This window comes from Rhipicephalus sanguineus, chromosome 8, assembly GCF_013339695.2.
Source record: "Rhipicephalus sanguineus isolate Rsan-2018 chromosome 8, BIME_Rsan_1.4, whole genome shotgun sequence".
NCBI lineage: Eukaryota > Metazoa > Arthropoda > Arachnida > Ixodida > Ixodidae > Rhipicephalus > Rhipicephalus sanguineus.
In genome coordinates, this window is record NC_051183.1 from 51,977,412 (window position 1) to 51,997,974 (window position 20,563).

At 45.1% G+C, this 20,563-nt stretch overlaps 1 protein-coding gene across 1 annotated transcript; it reads right to left on the bottom strand.

Annotated features, from left to right (window-relative positions):
* Positions 1–3,945: 3,945 nt before the first annotated feature.
* On the bottom strand, positions 3,946–20,484 carry LOC119401882 (male-specific histamine-binding salivary protein-like). The gene is made up of 4 exons (XM_037668891.2): positions 20,323–20,484; positions 14,743–14,900; positions 10,297–10,379; positions 3,946–4,167 (listed from the first exon to the last, which is right to left on the bottom strand). Exons 1-4 carry the CDS (start codon positions 20,440–20,442, stop codon positions 4,004–4,006), a joined length of 525 nt encoding a protein of 174 aa, XP_037524819.1. The 5' UTR covers positions 20,443–20,484; the 3' UTR covers positions 3,946–4,003.
* Between the last annotated feature and the right edge of the window lie 79 nt (positions 20,485–20,563).

Sequence of the window (20,563 nt, forward strand, 5' to 3'; positions counted from 1 at the left end):
ATGAAAGAAGCAGCTGCCTTTTTCTTCAGCGCTTACATGTACGCTCTCTCACTCTCCCCCGAACATAATAATGAATTAGGCAAAAAGAGCTAGTACGAATAGGAGGGGAATAGAAATGAAGGAAAATTAGCGGTTATTGAAATAGGTTGGCGTGTCCAATAGGAGAGAACGAAGGGGAGGTATAATAAAATAAAGAAAAGAAGCGTGGGGGAAAGGTATTCGGCTCGTACATGGGTTTTGTTCAGGCTATAGAGAAGCATTAAGACGCTGTAATGGGTCGTGCTCTCGAGCGCCTTCTAGTGAGTCGCCCTGTTCCCCTCCTCACGGAGAGCACGTCCGTCGTGCTCGTGCTCGTGAGAGTCTGCGAGTCTGCGCTCCGTCGTTGTGCATCATCGCCGTCAATAAACGCCTTAACAAGGTCAACAAAGTAGAAGGGAGGTATAGGGACTGCTCTCAGTCATGAATCAGCTCGTGGTCAGAAAAATCGTGCTTTTTTATTTCGCTTGACAGCCATGGCGGGTAGTCATTGAAGAAGAAGAATAAGACGCATTGATGAGTCAAACTTCACAATGAAGTGGATGTTCACCAACCAATGCATCTTTCTCATTATAAGCGCCCGTGGTATAATGCGTAGATTTTGCTTAATTTCCCCTTCGAGATTTGCGCGTGTGGCTTACCAAAGCAAGCGTAATTTGAATACGGAATGCAGTGCATTTGGTATTTAGTTACGGAATGCATCGACGGAAATGTATAAGTGACCAACACGTGCCCAATGTCAAATTTTGGAATGGTTCGTCGGCTACGAGAACAAAAAAGGCCAGGCCTGCGTTGAAACCGCAGCACAGTCACAGCGAAAGCTGGAAGAGCGGCGTTTCTAGAGCCCGTTGTAAGCTCTCTTGGGGCTACAATACAAGTACACTAGAAAGGTACCCACTACGCCATAAATCACAATTTTTGTGAAGTTGGGAAGCACCTACTAAGCCATTATTCGTCATTCTGCGGAGAAGCGAGGCATCAGCTACACGTATGTAAGGCATTATGTGTACTTTGTTGACACGACGACTGATGACGATGAAGAATTATGGCTCAGCCCTTTGTAAAGGGTTGGAATCTTTAAACGGCCCACCAGTTATGTAATTTGCATTGGGTGACGCCCAGTCGCTACTTCCCTCTCCCGTCATGCTGTATAACATACGTTGACGTGGGAGAGAGACGGGGGGGAGGGGCGAAGAACTTTACTGAGACCCCGAGGAAATGGATCATGCGCTTATGGGCTTCCTTGGCAACCAATGCAAGTGCACTTGCGAGTAACCCACTACGCTATAAATCATTGTAATTTTTTAGAAGTAGCGCAGCAGCCACTGTGCCATTTTTCGTCATTCTACGGAGAGCGTTGGTACCTGCTAAACGCATGTAAGGCATTATGCGCACTTTGTTGATGCTGTGCCTGATGACGATGAAGAATTATGGCAGAGCCCTTTGTAATGGGTTGGAAGCATTCAACAACCTACTTGTCGCGCAATTCGCATTGTGTGACGCCTGGTTACAGAATTCGTGTTGTGCGACGCTTGGTGCTTATTTTACTCTTCTACCACGCTATATTGCATATGCTAATGTGGTTCCTTCCCGACATGAAGCCTGCATAGGACCTTTTTGCAAAGCAGTTTCAAGCACCGGCATGGCTCAGAGGTTGAATACTGGGCTCCCACGCAGAGGGCCCAGGTTCGAACCTCGTTCCATCCTGGAATTTTTTTACTTCGTTTTTTTTATTGCGATAGCAATTATACGGACAGTCTCGGCTGGAAAATATCCGTCCCCGTCGCCGTCATTCACCGTATAAGTATGTATATATATATAGAAAGGGCACAAAGAAAAATAATTAAGAAATTCTTTCCGACGCGCGGAATCGAACGGGCGACCTCACGCTTTGCAGCCCGCCGCGTTAGACGTTAGGCCACGACAGCACCGTCTCTCAGCCTGCTAACGGCAACCTATTTATATGCACCATGTAATTCAGCATGCTTTCTTATTGGCCACATAGATGGCGCGACGTGCGCGCGTGTGGCGCGCTTTAAAGATCGTCGCCCCGCCCCTGCGAACGCCGTTCCTCTTCGCTCTACAGGGCGTCGTCACTTTCGTGCGCATATCTCAAGGAAAGGGGCGGCCGGTGGGGTGCTTCGCTTCGCTCGCTGCAGCGGCCGCGTTTGCGAAAGGAGCGCGCTGTTCAAACAGAAATAAGTAACAACTGTGACAATTAGTTCGCGCTCGTCTTGTGTGTACCTCTTCGTTCGTTTCGTGCGTCCTGCTTTATGTTTGAGCAGTGCGCTTCAAGTGTCGAGCTGTCACGCATTAGTTCGCGCTCGTCCTGTGTGCGTTCTTTTCGTGCGTCCTTTGGGCTCGAGCGACGCGCTGGCAATTTCGAGCTGCTTTCCGTTCTTCGCGTTACATTACAATTTATTGCTATCGCAATCATTGCTTCGCCGTTGCGGCGAAACTGTGACTTTTTCTTATTTCGAGCGATACTGGTTACGGACACCGGCGGCGGCGGCGGCGGACAACTACGGCGCCAAAAACGGCCGGTGAAATGATCTCATAACAGCTTTCGCTGTAAAAGCCAACTCCCAGGTGCGCATTGGATAACCAGTGAGGAAGGATGCCTTGGACTAAGGTTGCCACCTGGGAACTACACTCTCAGGCTTCGGGGCAAGCAGAAACACTATTCGAGGGAACATGTATAAAGGCCGACGCGCCTTAGCGCTTGGCAGATTATTGGACGCCCGACGCCTGTCTGCGCCAATAATTGTTGTACTTTGAGTAATGCCACGTGGGTTCCTTTTTTTCTACGTTTTATCTAAGCAGCCCGTTACATGTGTGACTACTGCCTTGCACAAGCGCGCCCGAATGACTGGAGACCTTGCAGATTATTCAGAACTTTCCGGTAACATTAACCGCACAACGTGAACATTGAAGATTAGTCTGGTATTTACGCCGCCTTCAGCGATAACGCTGGAAGATTTGATAGCACATGTAAAAATACCCAAGCGCCTTACCACTAGGCATATTATTCGACGCCCGACGATTGTCTAGCGCGGCTGTCGTTGCACTTTCACTGTCCTTCTTTTTTGCGAAAACAAGTTCGCCCAAAGAAAGAGTTTCATCTTACAAACGCCGAATACTGCCTCCATCGACGTCCCGACCACGAGACATCTAGTGGAGGTGCTGTTCGGTTATGTTCCAGATGCCCCCGTTAAGCCGTGAAGCCAAACGAACTCGCGAAGAAGCCATCGACGCAAACCACCACCAGCGAGCTAGCTGCAGGCAACAAGGTCTACCACCAGATAACGGGTGTCTGCCCAATAGGACCAAAGCAATGAATACGGCAACGATGACAGCCACAGCACCACCGCCCGCGCTTGTGATGCAGCAGCCAAAGGAGCCCGCGTGACACTATACACAGCCACAGTCTTGGTCAGCGCTTTTGCGGTTATGGAGATGGTATATCAGGTTGGTTTTTGCACGACAGTGCTGCTGCTCTGATAGGGGGACAAATAAACTGATGGTCAATAATATGCTATCGACCTTGGCGGCTTCAAAACGTTTCCGCTCTCGTATGATCCAAAAACTCCAATAATTTGAATGTCTTGCAGTGACCAGTAACAGAATCAAGCTTTGAATGGCACGTTTGCCAAAGCTGGAAATTAAAGCGACTGATATTTGTGCAAAGCATCTTTGATGTATTTTTATGAGATACACACCACAGCATGGCTGGTTTTTTGTCTTGCATATGGGCGGCACTTTAATAAGTGATCGAATCTCTCATTTGTCAAAGAGAGTATTAAAATACAGTTATTGTTTTTCTTCCATTCCGTAGAGTTAAAAGAAGAATACCTGCATAGTTATTACAAACCCAAAACTGATATTTGCACTTCGCAGGTTTGTGAGCAATTTTTATTAGCTAAACTAGCAAACTACATTTGTAGCTCTCTACATTACACTTTATGTGTCAGCATTTCGTTTCTATTGCTCCTGTTCCGTTCGAGACTTGAATTTCACAGTCTTTGCTGTACAGTGCACGTGTTTTCATGCCCAATGTCAGATATTTGTACAGAAAATCGCAACAGGCTGGAACGTGGCCTTGTTTTCCCTCGACCACCCACAGTTCGTAACCTGAAACATGAATTAACCATTAGTTCCAGATTCAAATTATTTTATGGTTATGGAATTTGAAATCATGTAAATCATATTCTAGCCATGTATACATTTGGAGTCGTAGGCTAACTAGATTTACTGTATTTATATTTTACAGTACTTGCAGCATACGTCTTCTGACGAGTCCAAAGCATTTCGCATAACGAATTAAACCGAAATTCTTATTTTCTGCGAACGAGCAGTGTACGAGATTGGCAACAGCCAATCTTCAGGCCATTCGCAAGAATTAAAAGAAGTGCATAGAGCTGAATCATGTGTGAAACATGCGGGGCAGAAGAGCTTTGCTTTCAGGTACATTTAGTCAGTGGAGGTCGATGCATAACCTTCTTCGAATGCTATTATGATAATGTGGAGCGGCGACGACACATCAAGCCATATCTGTTAAGTGACCCATTTCGCGGCTAAGTCTGGTCAATATTCACGAGATGGCGCCTGCGAGCTCAGCATTGTTGGGTCAAGCGAAATGGTTTCACTGCGAAGCTATAGTGCTGCTGCAATGTGAAAAAAAAACTAATTTCTGGTTTTTACGGGCTTAAACCGGGATATGATTATGAGACATGTCATATTAGAGACCTCGATATATTTCGACTACCTGAGATTCATTCACCTCCTCATGTTGATAAAGAGCTCATAAGACAAGCAATGAGTAGAAAAGAAGACAGGACAGGACAGCGCCACTCCTGTTTTTTTCTCCACCCGTCCACTGTCTTATGCGATGTCTATCATCGTGAATCCGTATCAACTTGCTCAACTTTCCACTCTAACACGGCCCTCGAGCACTTCGCCTCCCTCCAAATGTGACAGCCGCAGCCGGAATCAATCCCCCGCCTTGCGTGTCAGCAGCCTAGCACTGTAACAAGTGCATGACGGCGGCGGCTGTGAAGGTCCCGCCATCACGCGTTCATGGCTCGCAGCCACTTTTGTCCCAGTTGCGGCGGTGAATGCGCCCCACTACGCATCGACTTCGTTCGCCACTATATTCTTCAATGCAGCATAAGGTTTCTCTTCGTGGAACATTTTTTCCTAAATCTTAGTTTCCGGAGGCCGTGAAAGACAGACTCGGAGCTTGTGGAAAATTCGTGAGTAGGGAATGTTCTGGAGCCGATGTTTCGACAAGGGGACTTGAATTCTTTCTAGAAGGAACACTCTTAAAGGAATTTTTAACCGTGCTTATCCTCGTGAAATTATAATTGTCATTTGGTGCTTCCTTGATAACCATAATTCATTGAAGCATCTGCGCCCCACCCCTTCCAGGTCCCCCGCGTTATTTCTTTGACACGGACTACTCCTTTTTCCTTTTTATTCACCCAATTCGACACGCCGGCCTTTCCTTCGCACCCATCCTCAGCCCCACTTTCGCAAGGTCGCTTTCTTCCTCCTTTGTTTGGGTTAAGAGGGAACGAAGCATATACACACTCGCGCTGAGGAAACTAGCTGCAGCCCTGGAGAAAAGTCCGCTTGTCGAAACGAAGATGCCAGGATACCCCCGTTTACGAATTTTTCATCACAAGCTTTTTTTTTGGTTTTAGACTGGAAAGTTGCGCCTTAGTGCGCACAAAATTAGAATGGGGCGCCCAGAACACGTGGTGCTCGCAGCTGAAAGCGACAAAAATATATGCCTTACAAGTCCACCAGACTGACAGGCAAACGCTTAAAATAACGACACCTGGCACACAAGAAGATAGGTTGTCTAATTGCGGCTATATTTCCCGAAAGATCATGTCGTAGTTTGCCGTAGGAATCCTCCGCGCCGCTTATGTGATCTAGAAGTACACGTTGCTGGGCTAGTCGGTTCATGTCTAAGTACAAGCCACAAAGTATGGCAGTTTCTTGCGCGAGGAATAACGAAGGAAGGGGTCCAGGGGAGCTCAGCTCCCCTGGATCCCTTCCCTCGTTATTTCCTCGCGCAAGAAACAGCCATACTTTGTGGCTTGTGCTTAGGCTTATGTGATCACAGGGCGTCACGCCCCCCTGTGATGACACCTGATCACGACCATTAGTCCTTGGGAGAGGCAGGAAGAGCGCGCCGGAATTTGCCTTTAAAATATTGATAGGTGCTACACGCGACTTTCCGCGATCTAGAATGCTAGTTATTGAGGATGTCTTTGCCCGACGCGCATGGGTGGTCAACGTCTACTGCCTAGTTCACATCAACTACTCGACGACTGACCAAAGGAAGTTTTAGGCTGGTGTCGGTGGCCATGCGTGCAACCATATGGACGCTGTTCAAATGCTTTAGCTTGGATGGAATCGTTCAGTTTCGGAGGTTTGTCGTAACACTGAGGTGGCTATCACACTTTCTGGAAAATATTGCTGGTGAAGAATAGGGGTTGTCGACTTGAGAGGACAGAGTGCACTGACGTTTATTTATTTGTTAAGAAACTGAAAATATGTGTGTTTACTGCTGGGATAACGGCATCTCAAATTGCCGTCGTAGTCCCGATGACCCAGACAGCGGGAAGACCGGTGCATTACACGCGGGGATAATTCCTTTCTTATATTGGAAAAGGAATGCTTCTTTGCCATGGTGATTGAGCTGGGCACTTGACACAGGGAAGGGAAAGCAAGGAGTGGTAGATGATCGTTAGTTGACCTTGTGTTGTCCTTGCTTCACACGGATGTACGACGGAAAAAATCTGGCGGACTGACTCGTGAAAGATTACTATGGCTGAAAAGTTTTTATTTCATCCTATGAATTAGGTAGTGGCGAGTATATTTGCTTCTAGCGTGTGCTGCCACTTGATGCTTATTTGACTTCTTAGCCATTTTGGAAAATGCAACAAATTGTGCACATTTGAAATATTAAACCATAGATCCACTTTTTAAGCAGTAATCAGAATTATCATAGAAATCGGTTTTCACTTTCTGCTCGATTGTTCAAAAATATTTCTGGAATAACGACTGAAGGACTGATATCTTTTAAACTGTACCCCTCAGCATTATGTTAGAGCTCTTTGTAAATAATTGCCATGGTATGGGCCTTTACTCATGCCACAAATAAATTGATATGAGTGTTTTTATGCGCTCTCCACTTGCGAAATCATGTAAGATGCCACTTTAGCAGTTCCTTTCTGCATATCATTGAAACATAGCAGTCGTTGCAGAAGCACAAGGCATTATTGTTGGTTACTACTCATTATTATGACCCTACCAGATAATTTATGGCTTCGGCTAGCCAGTAGTTAGGAATTGGTTTGGTGTTTTTTGGTAATATAAAAAACAGACATGATTATATTGCTATGCTGATATTGTTGTGTTTGGCATCTATGGAAACGTTATTGAACATTGCAATTCCAATAAAGCCATTCGGGAATATTCAAACAAAGATCAGTGATGCTTCGCAAGTCGCCCCATATAGGAAAGTGGCACTTTATGCTATTACATATCAATATGCCAGAATTAATGCTTAGGGCACACTCATGCACGCGGTAAAACGCCTCTCTTTAAAAGATTGCACAATATTGTCACATCTAATAACGCTATCGATACATACTTCCCTCTCCCTTGGCAGGTGCAACGTTGCCTTTTGTACCATAGTATACACTGCAGCCTCCGTAGTTAGAGAAAGTGAGAGCGTATGTAGAATTCCCGGACCCACCTAAACATATGTGACGCAAAAACAAAGTCATGTTTTTTATTACCGACATGGTGTTGCACTTTGCAAAGCGTTATCTCAGAAGTCCTTCAAAACACGTCGCAAAGTGTTTGCTATGGTGAGAACATTTTAGCCGAGTGAGAGATAGCCAGGCTAACAGCGCGCATTAACGATTTCCGCCTTTCTTCCTTGCAAGAACAACTGAGGCGCTACCATCATGCAGTGTGATCAGTTGCTGCGAATAATTTAAACATTATTTCACATGCTGTTGAAATGACGCAGGGGTATAAGCTTACACACTGTTGTCAAGGAGGTACAGTCTAAGCTTCCATGGTTAAAAACAGCGCGAAGAAGACGCGGACAAGAAAGAACACAGGACTAGCGCTAGTCCTGTTCTTTCTTGTCCGCGTCTTCTTCGCGCTGTTTTTAACCAGGGATTCTCACCAACTGGCTCCCATTCACTCGCTTTTAAGTCTAAGGTTTGTGCGAAGTAACATAAAATGAACAATTCTCGTTTTTTAGCTACAGTCAAAGTAGAGTAGCGATGCCTTATACCTGACAATGGGAAATAAATAACTGTCTATGTCTGGCCAATCACCAGAACATACTGGAATGAAGAGGTAAAAGGGCTTGTGTGCATCGTATTTGAAACCCCCAAGATATGAAAGAGAGATGCTGTAGAAGATTTATGGAAAATATTTCCTACTTAGTGTTCATTCATATTACTCACACAGCGTTTTCAGTACGCGTGCTTATTCGGTGGACCATCGTTGAATAAACGCTTGCTTATTCGAATGAACTATTTCCAAATGTATAACCCGTGAGCTGCCACATGAATCCTGAAATTAAGCATGGCGTTTGAACAACGGTATATGTTATTTTCTTCCTGCCTTAGGTGTATTTTCGGCCGTTGCGCTAATATGATCAGCAACATCACAACGGAACTCCTGTCCCTGTCGTCTGATAAATCATCAATATCAGAGGGTAAAACTGTCAATACTTTGCAGTTAGACAATTTTTACTGCACGAAGTCGAATATCAAACGTATTTATGCAAGGCGTGGTATGTAGTTGGCAACAGTAGCGCGTGTATGAACAATGCTACACCTACTTCCTTCCTATGAATACGTATTTTGAGGATTTCTTAGTAAGCAGCACAAGTTGAGTATTTACAGTTCTACAGCAAAGAGATTAGTGTAGCGGTGAGTGCACACCTCTTGCTTTAACTTCGCCTGATCACCTACATTTACAACCAAGTTAAGCGACTTTTTACAGTACAAATTCGGATGCCTAACATATCTCTTGTTCGAGTATTGTACAATGCCTTCAAACGGGGCGTGAACTTTATGCTCAGTGCTACAGATCGTTATTGTGCTATAATAAATGTTCTGAGTGCTTCTTTGTAAGTAACACTCTTTGAGCCTTCAGAGCCCTGCCGCAAGGAAGCTTGCATAGTTTTGGCTGCCCACTTCATCTTTTACATCTATGCGCAGAACGATAGCTTGACGTTGGACGAGAAAATTGTGATAGTGATTCAGCGGCTTGCGAAATTATGTGGCTTCACTTTAGAAGAGAATAGTGTTCAATCTAGAGCAACGGACAAACAGTCTGATTGTACTTGCATAGTTTGTACAAGAAGATACAAGAAGTACAGCGAGTATACATCAAGTAAAATTGTGAAAAGAAACGAATAAGGTGTATTTCAACGAAAACAGAAGCATTCAGGTTTGGAATTCCACAAACAATCGTGCCATATCCACGAAGTGAATGATGGTCGAGGAGCTGGCTCGGAGATCATCGCGGTAAACCGTGAATGCTCCGTACAATGCATCTACTGTCATATAAAGACGTGACACGTTGTTATAGTATCTATTGTGGTGAGGTTGTTGTCGAACCACAAGCGGTCGCAGACCTTGCAGCTGTGGCCGAGCGTGTGGTCAAGGAAATCAAGCTTGAAGCGCGCGTCCACGTCACCAACTTCAGGTAGCGACCGCTGTCGGCGCTTGGCCGCTGCATCCCGCGCCCGTACCTCTTCGAGGTTCACTTGCCGCCGATTCCGCGCTGCTTCGGCTTCGCGGGATTGTATCTCGAGGCCCGCACGACGCTGACATCTCTCTGCGGCCTCGCGAGCTCTCACCGCAGGGTCTTGGCGGCGAGCCCACAGTGCTGCCTTGAGAGCCCTCCGCTACACCGCCTTGTCTTCTTCGTTCATGTTATTAGTATCGATGCGCACTGCTAGAGAGGAGTGAGTGGCGCATGATACAGTTGACTATGCTAGATGTGGTTTTGCCTGCGTTATTATCGTCATCAAGGCGCTCGAAGAACAAGAGGAAGAAGACTTCTCTTTCGCGCAAGCTGCGCCTGTAACGGTCGCCTCTGGAACTAAGGTTACGGCGCGGGACTTCGCCCAAGCCCAAGAACCTGGCGAGCCAGCTCCTAAAAAATGATGCTCGATTTGAAAGGATGCCAAGCACTTTACGAACAGGCGCATACCATGTGGTTCATTCCTGAAGCCATTCTTCTTGCCAGTGTAGTTGTACACATTCAATAGAGTCGCGGTTGAAAAAGCGGTTTGCCTGGAAATTAAGGGTGTATCGGTAAGACAGCACACTGCACTAATTAACAAGAAGCAAGCAAATCACTTATGTCTGCAAATATTCCGATCCCAATGAGTACTAAATATGTATCCTCTACTAGGTTCTCTCAAAAGCAAGCGCTGAATATACCTGAACTGCTACTTCCGCACGTCAACGATGACAGTTTAGGCTGGTTACTCCTTTCGCAAATTGAAAATACCACGTCAGTATAGTTGTCTAGAATAACCCGTGATGCGTTGCGGTAGTATCGCACATGTATTCCTAAACAGCGCAAAAGGAGCGAAAGAGGCGCAAGCTTGATTAAATGAAAAACTCTTGAATAGGGGGTGTCGTTTCAACGAACGTTTCCACCAAAAGGAATTGTCTTCATGAACTCAGTTGCTGCCTTGACGAAGACAAGTGCTTTTGTCAAAATGTTGTAAATCCATTCATAGAAACGTTGACTCCAGCGACACCCCCATTCAATGATTATTCATCGAATCTATGTCTAGTGTCACACCCATTTGTTTCTGCATCACTTTCATATTTCATCACTCTTATTTCCACCCTAACAGGCAGCTTAACGTTTTTGTGATATTTTCATGGAGTGGATGTATGCATTTGCATTAAACTTGCTTTAGTTCCATCGCAGAGCATAATCCTCAAACTTTTGGGGGTAACATGCAGATCAAGTGCAGAATAAACCAATAGAAATCAGGGGATTCGTCAAAAAGCTGAGCAGCAACCAGCTATATTGTGCCTTGCGGACAATACCCTTACATGAAAATAAAAACACGAATGAGCTACACCCCGCAGTGTTTTCTAGTCTGCTGCGTGCGCCTGTTTTCATTCCTTTCCCATCCGGATGCAGCCCATTTCACTGTAGCGGTGTTCTCATCATCACCGATTTTATGCTGGAGGAACCATCACAAGAACCACATTGAATAGCGCGCTACCAACTACAAATGAGTGAAATCAATAAAAAGATTTCAGACAACATCAAGACCTGCTCTCATGATACTGGTTATTTTGCGTAAAATGAGTATAGAAGATACGGTGCGATCATTATCATCCTACAGTGGTTAACATATAAGCTCCATGAGAACTTGAACTCGCTACATTGACTTTTGTGTACTTAAGGGTAAACAAGCCAGAAAAACAATGTGCTCCTCTCATCGAGATCTGAGCGCTGCTTACATATATATCATATTTTGTGGATATTATTACTGGCACATGTCACCCACAACTAGAGTATTTAGTTCTCGATGCAGCGCTAAAAGACAGAGACTAAGAAGTAACATCCACAGCGTTCGTTCTGTGTGAGTATTTAGTATCTAACATAAACGCCGATGGGCGAATGCTCCCCATGCTATTATAAGACTTCAAAGCGGCAGTTCTTTCGACAAACAAATAAAAGAAAGTTGCACATGATGTTCACGCCAGACATCTGAAAGCCAGAGCTTTTAAGAAGTAGTGACCGTTTTTGAAGAGTAAGCATAAGCAATACAACATGGTCACCTCTCTAAGAGATCACACTGTCATATGAAAAACGGCTGATCGCCGACAAGCCAGCAATGAAGAAAGCATAATTTATAGGAAGACGGCGCATACTAACAAGTATCTGACCAGCGCACAGCTGAAGGACGGATATCTGTACACTTGGCGGCGCTGTGTCTTTCGCGTACGACGCCGCCACCGAAATCTCTGAGTTACAAAAGCCTCGCCTAAAAGATGTGAACCCAATATTTTGTGCTCTATGAAGTCCTTCTTGGTGGCTACGCGTCTTTTAGATGCGAAGCAGCATATGGCGGAGTTCAATCCGGTGGTGGTGGTGTGAGGCGTGACAACCCTTACTGCGCATTCGCAAACCCTCTCCACACACCTCCTCTCCACTCCTCCTCCACCTCTCCCCTCTCTTCTCCTCCTCTGCCCTCTCCCTCTGTCCGCTCCCCCTCTCGCGCGCCTCATTCTCTCCTGCGACGAGTAGGCAGCAGCGACGCCTCCAGCGTCTTGACGTGGCACCAACGGCCGATGGCCGCCTCTGCTTCTGTGGCTCTAGACGCGGGGCGCTCGGCTCTCCTTCCCCCGCTGAAAAATCCCATGACGGCAACAATGACATGGACTGCAGAGGCAGACGCACATGATCTTGCGATTTTGCGGGAGTCGAATACTTCGGACGCCGGCAGTTCAACGCAGAATGGAGACTGGAAGACACTGCTGAGTCTACGCCAGAGGAAAGCACAGGCTCGAGAACGCAAGAAAAGAAAATTACACCAGCTCCCGCTCAAGCAAACCATCTCCCCGCTGCTTCGCATCCGTACATGGTTTCCTTTAGCGGCAGATGGTGTAAATTTTCTCTACTTCAGTAAGCTACGTTTTCGGTTTTGCAGGCATGCGCTAAACATCATTATGCATGTGGGCTTCTACAGTTTGTGGAAGACACGTTGTGCTACGGTTATGGTTATGTACATGGTTATGCCATGGTTTACCCTCTCACATCCTACTATCGCCCTACCTCACCCTAATATCAGTCCTCCTCACCCTGACTTCCTCTTCCCACCTCCTTGTTCACCTATACTCATCATCATCATCTTCTTCTTCTTCTTCATCAGCCTGTCTACGCCCACTGCAGGACAAAGGCCTCTCCCATGTTCCGCCTTTCCCATGTTCTCCAATGTTCAACTATACTATACGGGGCTATACTATGCTTTACCGTCTCCCTCCTATTTTGCCCCCTCCTCATCCTCACTTTCACTTTTGTACCGCCTTCCTATAGAATGCTATGCATGTTCCCCGCTCGCCGTGTGAGAAATGAAGGCCAGGCATGAGGGAAGACACCACGCGCGTGGCGTTGCTCTTCGCGTTTCACGGCGCTTTGAAGGAGCGCAGATCGGGTATCAGTGTTTATTACGTGCTTGTTGATGCCATATTTGCGCGAGGTTCACAGTATGCGGTGTCCACGTATGTTAAATTATGATCATGAGTGTTAGTCGTCGGTACGGATATTGCCACTAGGCGTCAACGTGATTGCGTCCACATCAAGCGGTGCTATATCTGCCAAACAACAGTAGACGTTGTACAAGCTGTCATATACCGATGCACTATAAACAATCAACTACTTCTGTGAAGACACGTTTCACTTTCGTGTTTCACTTTTCTATCTATCTATCTATCTATCTATCTATCTATCTATCTATCTATCTATCTATCTATCTATCTATCTATCTATCTATCTATCTATCTATCTATCTATCTATCTATCTATCTATCTATCTATCTATCTATCTATCTATCTATCTATCTATCTATCTATCTACATGTCTCTCAGGGCGCCTCCAAGTACAGTTGCGAGGTGTCCACTACGCATTAATTCACCGCATTTTACAAAGTAGCGATGTACCGACTGCGCGCTACTATGGCAATATGCGCGCCTTCTCATATAGTTGCACCGTTTGTGGTTACTCTGGAAGATGATGATGACGATGTTGAAAAATTACTGCTGATCCCGTTCTGCTGGGTGGGAAGCATCAAACCATTCACAGGATGTGACGCATGGTGCGATTATACTGCCACGAGACATTACATTGGAGTATTGTAGCAAAACCGCCATTTGGGCTGGTTGACATCCCAACTTGTATGTTTTTTATGTGTTGCCTCTTCAATAAACTCCTAGTTGGGAGTGTGCGCCTGTGTTGTCAGTCTGTTCTTTACGTCCGTGTTTTATTTTGCACCTCTCCTTCTTTATTCGCAAGATTACATTGGCAAAGCATTTATTCTTGATACATGACGCTTGTATAGCTTCTTTTTCCGAGAAAACTTTGAGCACTGGCGCTACTGTGTTAGAAAACCTGATTGCCAAAAAGAAGGCCTGGGTTTGAATCCGCCTGGAACCCTGTATTTTTTTTCTTTAAATGTACGCCGTAGTTGCGATGGTGACAGTCGGCGGCGGCGGAGAACTACTTCGCCAAAACTGGCTATCGTGAGCACATAACGGCTTACGCTGCATAAAAAACGCACGCGCGAACACACAGGAAGGCCGTCGCTGTCGGAATACGCCAGATGGGCTGGTGAAACTTTGAAAGCGTAGAAGCACTTGCACAACACTCTGAAATGCCCACAAATCAAATGTGCTCGCACACGGTGCTCACCCGAAAGTTACATTCCCATGAATATTTTGGGTCATGTAACAATATTCGTAATGATCGTCGAAATACGTCATTTTAGTTAATGATTATATCCGCAATTTATAAATACTACTTCTATATGACGAAACTACAGTGAGTTGTAAGCATGAGTGCAATGCGCTTAGGTGCAGATGCAGTCCTTCTGTGCAGTCCCTCCTTATAAAAGTAACAGTACTTACACAACACTAGAGTTTTTATAGCTCACTGTGATGTTGAAAACATCTACAGATGTCTCTACTGCGGTAACCTTCACGCAAGTTGTTTCTTTGCTCCATAGGCTACCATTAGTAGACAGTTTTACCAGATGGAACCGTTTCGTTTTACTGGCTTTAAAACTCTGAAAGAAAAATTTAATCCGATTATATCAAGAGCCAGGAGGAAACGCAACATGGGAGAGCAGTGGGTTGGGTCGCAAACTCATATCAAGAAATTCGTAGGAATAAAATATAAGCAGCTCGCGAAAGACATGGTAAATTGGAAATTACTGAAAGTGGACTTCGTGCAGCAGCGAGTGTATAATAGGGTGATTATGATAAAGACCCTTTAGATAACTGCAGTGGTTATCATACCGCAGAAGTGATGCCATTATCAACCATTTCGTTTGTCTACGCACACCTGCTCCTATGTCAGGAGCAGGTGTGCAATAATAATAGTGAACAGTGAACAAGTGAACACTGAACAGTGAACAATAACAGTGAAGCTTTGACTTCTTGTACGCGCTTATTTACCATTTACAGTAGTGACGTACCAAAAGCAGATAGGACACCATACACCTGCTCTTCTAGACGCCCGCACCAAGCCCGAGCTCTTTTTAACAGCAGCGATGGGCAAGAAAATATCGTGGTACTCTCGACTTGCAGCGAGAGATGAGGCACGGTGCGAGGAGCGCACAGGGCTGCTGTTCCGGCGTGGCCACACCGGCCGCATACGCTAGGCAAAGTCCTAGATTGAGCTCGCACAGCGACAGCAAACAATGACGTCTATATAGAGGAGTGCACTGAAATTGAGGATGTGCCCTTGCGAGCATGCACAAGAATTGCGCTAGTATAATCACCAACCAATCTGCCTTACCGGTAGACATTTCATGCTTATCTCTACTGTCTATTACGGGATAGTCAGCTACTTTTTTTTCAATGGCAAGTTAATTATTTTCCAACTGGAGCCCAACATCCCTAGTAGACCGAATGCTGACACAACGTTGCCGCCACATTGAGAAAGTTGCTTCAACGTTGTGGCAACATTGCGTGCTACTAGGGAAAGAGCGGAACGCAGTCTACTCGAGCTGGCGTTTCAATGTAGGCCCTGAATTTATTGAATCTAAATGTGGCCGCCGCGGCCATCATCCAACATACTACATTATTCGCTGACCTTGTTTTTCAAACGCAATAGGAAACTTGTATTCTGCTGATGTATACCAAAGGAACTGCGGAGTTGAAAGACACGACGAGCAAAGATTCTTTCCTGGCCCATTAACTATTTTCTCACCCGTTGCACGCATTCTGTACATCTAGTGTGTGCATTTTATGATTCAGGTATTGTGTACTGTAGTATTCAATCAGCATCAAAAGAAAGCTTAGGCAATGACATGGTGTACCATGTGTGCACACAATCATAACCTGATCATTGCTAACAATTAAAAAACATTATCTCGCTCAGCTTATTGTTTTGTGGCTCTCAATACATGCAGGGTCTTTCTTTTTCAATATATACGTATCTCTTTTAGGACAATGCTAGGAGAATAAAGCACCTGTCGTCTTTGCACTGGAGCTCTACCTCGAGGCGGAAATACCAGCCGCATCTTAGGTTACTTTCAAGAGGCTAGAAAAACTTCATCAGCTTTTTATCATCAACAGCAGAAAGGTTGTCTATATGGTAGCGTTATACATGTCACACTTGCTGGCATTCCATATTTAAGAGTAAAAAAAAATCACAGCATATCCACGGAGTGAATGATGATGAGTGGGCGAAGCTGAGGAGGTTCATCGGTAAACCGTGAATCTTCCGTGAATTCTGCCCAGTACATCATCACCGACGTGAGATCGGGCGCGTTTATACTAAAGGTTCGATGAGTTATGACGACTTGCAGCTCACTTTAATTTTACATGTACGCTGTGAATTTTCATTGTTTAGAAAACCATTACTTTAGAAAACATCTGGCGTCTTTCGTTAAGCAGCTGGCGTCTTTTCGTTTTTCTTTAGAAACATCTGGCGTTCTTCCGTTTTGCTTTTACAAAACATCTGGCGTCTTTCGTTGGTTTATTTCATCAATCAACGGCGTTTTGAACAAAATTTTTATTGTTTAATCACGCACGGGAGAAATCTCACCAGGCACTACCTTGGAGGTAAAGAATGGCTGCTAATGGGAATGAGAGACAGAAGAAGTCGGCTTTTAGCTACCGCTGCGAATTTTTTTATTGTTCAACAACGCGCAGGAAAAATCTCCCGCCGGCACCACCTTGGAGGTCAAAGCGTAAGACTGGTTACGCACTACGACTACGACTACGAGGGACGAACGGGTGCCGCCTTAAGGAGCTTCGCCCCTAAAATGTAGACGAGTATGGAATATTCATCATGCAATTTTTATGGCGATATTGAAACTGAGGCCGCTCGCGCGCACGAAATTCGACTAACATCAGACCGGAACATATCATGAAGAAGAAATTGCAAAATTTTAATAAAGGCTGGCTGCAGCGCAATCTCGTCAGGACACACAGGTAGTCTGATCAAGTGCACCGCTAACTCCTTGCGTCGAATGTGTGTGTCGCTTATTTCTGTCTAGAAGTATGTGCACAGTATTTGTTCGCTCATGCACTGTCTGCACCAAGAATCACCACAGCATTTGCCCCAGAGTTCAGCGGTTGTCTCAGCAAATTTATGATGGCCCAGTTGTTTTTCTCTGGGAGTACTTCTTCAAAATAGTGCAGATATATTCACTTTCTGAAAGCATCGGAGTGTAACCTAGTGGTTAAGACATTCATCTTCGGAGCATAGATGCGAGGGTTTTAATACATGTGCGCTAGGTAAATGTATTGTTTTATTCAGTATATTGCTGATTTCCAGTTTCCGGGCATGAAAAAAATCCACCAACGAATCGTATGCAGCTTCAGCGTAATATTTATAGCGTCAGTAGCCCCTGCAGAAGGACCTCGATACATGTCATATACAAAATAGTGCCATCGTAACATGAGCCTCTCTGGATACATTGCCCTACGCTACAATTCTATTTCACTGGTAACTTGCGATATGTTTACCTCCCTTAAAAATCTGAAAACCGACTTCCGTCAAAGGTTCGTGGCACAGGAGCAATGCTGGTTGGAATGTAATATAGCATGGGGAAAGCGTCAGAGATGCAGTCCTGGAATCTATAGAGATGTATCATTTTGATTCCAAGGGGATAATACATTGGTCATTTGGTTTGCGAAGTCATTACAGCTTACTTATTATTATGCTTTCGGAAAAACTATATATTATTCAATACGGCAATTTCACGCATTGCACCAGCAATCGCATTTCCTGCAATTTTCATGATCTAAACAGGTTTCTTTGAGTTAATGTATTGATGATTCCAAAGTCTGTTTCTAGAAGTAATAACCGGGCAAAGGGCAAATGGTAATCAATGTATTTAAAACTGGGCCCTATTTTTTTTTCTAAATCGAGCCACTGCTTCAAGTAATTACTTCTTTACTGCCAGTAAACGACCATGCCCATTGGCCGTCTGTACAGCCGAATAAAGGCCCAACCAAATGCACGCGATTTTCGAGCGACGAGCGACAGCGATGAGCGACAGGAGTGGCTGTCGCGGAGGGCCATCCGTCACCATCGCTTGCCGAAGCTCTGCCGAGAGTTAGCTGGGGCACACCGTATATATATTCAGCAATGCAACATGCACAATGCACACACGTGATGTGCTAGTTCCTTTATGGCGATGGCCATTGCATTCACTCTCTAAGCGAAAAATTGCGGGCGGTGACATCAGTGGAGTGGCGGTCCGCGCACGTTGCCACATTATTATGAGCCTACAGCAACCTGCGAGAGGCAATTTAGAAGACAATGTGCCTCTGCACACCACGTTCCTGCGCAATGGGCTGATGTGCCGCGTTAAGTGCCCGCTGGCACGCAGGCGCCAGGTAAGCGCGTCAAACGTGGGAGGTGTGTTGAAGAAAAAGCGTTCACCTCTACAGACAATTTTACGTAAGACTTATGGGCGCCACCAGCTTGGTCTGTTAAATGAATGTTTTCTTATTTTTCTATGCCGCGATGTAAATTGTTAAGGTCATGAAACACCCAATACACCAACCCAACCGTTTTCAGACGCACGCGTCCACCATAGCGCCGCTCGTTTAGTTGGTTAATATACAAAACACCAATGTTAACAGCACGATGTGGCGTCTACAAAACCCATCTGTAAAGTAGCCTTAGTCAGCCCGCCTTGGTTTGCTTACGCGATTGCAGCGGCTGTTAAGCAATCAGTGGTTTCAAAGGTTGAGCGAGCTAGTCGCTTCACGGGGTTGTCTCCGTCAGTATTCGCGGATTTCTGCGCGCCTAAAAACGCATGTAATCTTTTTCAAAGGAGTGAGAAATAACTAAACGTGTTTTTTTTACTTATAGTGGCACTGTTCGTCACGCCACAGTTATGAAAGCGAGTGTTTGTTGTGGCCGAATAAAAAGTGTTCGTGTTTTTTATGCATGAAACACCATGATTATCGTTATTTATTACACTGGCGTGTAGCGCTGCGCAAACGGTAGATAAATCTGCGAACTTTCGACAGCTTCTTTGTGCATATACGAATATCGGTTCTCTACCTTTCAAGCGAAACTGACATTTTTGCAACCGCATTTTGTCACTTTATGCTATTTGCGTCTTGTGATTTCTTCCACTGAAGACATTATAGATACTCTGAAAATCAAATTATGCCTGTTTAATAAAGGGAGACAATGATTAACTAGGTAAATGACTTGCGGACGGTGTGAGTAAAGCGCGACCGTTTCAGTTTATTCGAACGAACACATCCACATCATGTGCACTCGAACAAGCAACAACGTGGTGTGAACATAAGCTTGTTTTGCGTTACAACTGCATTACCACAAGGCGTTCTGCTATTGGTGGTAATGGATACGTTGCTGTTTCGTGTGCTGTAAACTGAGGACTCACTGTGCGCGCTTTTGTCTCCTAGGAGCGTTTTAGTGGTTTTCTAGGAGATAGCATATGCGGCGAATACGAACAGCCTAAACAGAATAACACTATAAAGGGCTTTATGAAGCATTAGCGCCGACACGTGGTTAACCCACCACCGCCAAGAACAGCTAGCAGTGGGAGCTTTGATAGGTAATAGTAGGTGAACGGAAGCATCAGAAGTGTACAGCACAGAGTTGTACGATCAATAGACAGATGTTTTAGCTGCTAATTCAAAAACGATTCAGCGCAACCATGCATGGGGGATGGCGTGATATTATCTAGAAGGCGTTGTGGAAAATTGTAAGAAAGTACGCGTGCTTTTTCCTTTTAGGTAATAAAATATCACAATAATGTACTGAACCTATTCAGTCTCACAAAGCAGTAGTCTTGAAATAAAATTATTGAGCGTTTGTTGGCAAGAGACATAATTATTCAAGAAGAGTGGGCAAAGTTCATGACCAGTGCACTATAAGAAAACGAATAACTGTAATATATGGATACACGAAACTATTTGCAACACGTGGTCGGTTTAAAAGGCTTGCACATAAACGCAACACATCGAGAGCGACGGCATAGCCTCTACCTTGTTTGCCTTTTGGTAGACGCCGAACTCTGTTTCATTAGCCCAATCTGGACACTGGCCTTCTGATGACTGTTGGCAAAGAGCCATTCCGAAGAGAGAGGAAAGGACGAGAACTTTCATGTTGAGTTTTCGATGTCCCGCCAGCAGATAGGATGCTTGGCGTGCTGAAGCTTCACAATTTATATGGTCCTCTCTGCAGGATAAACAATGGGCTAACACGTGAAAACCTCCCGCTTAAGGG

Bases quoted from the DNA above. Each gene is read 5' to 3' on its own strand.
- LOC119401882 (XM_037668891.2), bottom strand. From the start codon at position 20,442: ATGAAAGTTCTCGTCCTTTCCTCTCTCTTCGGAATGGCTCTTTGCCAA. The intron at 10,380-14,742 runs GTAAGTACTGTT...CTTAATTTCCAG, and splicing joins TATAAAAACTCTAGTGTTGT to GCAAACCGCTTTTTCAACCG. The intron at 4,168-10,296 runs GTATGCGCCTGT...TTCATGTTTCAG, and splicing joins CTTCAGGAATGAACCACATG to GTTACGAACTGTGGGTGGTC.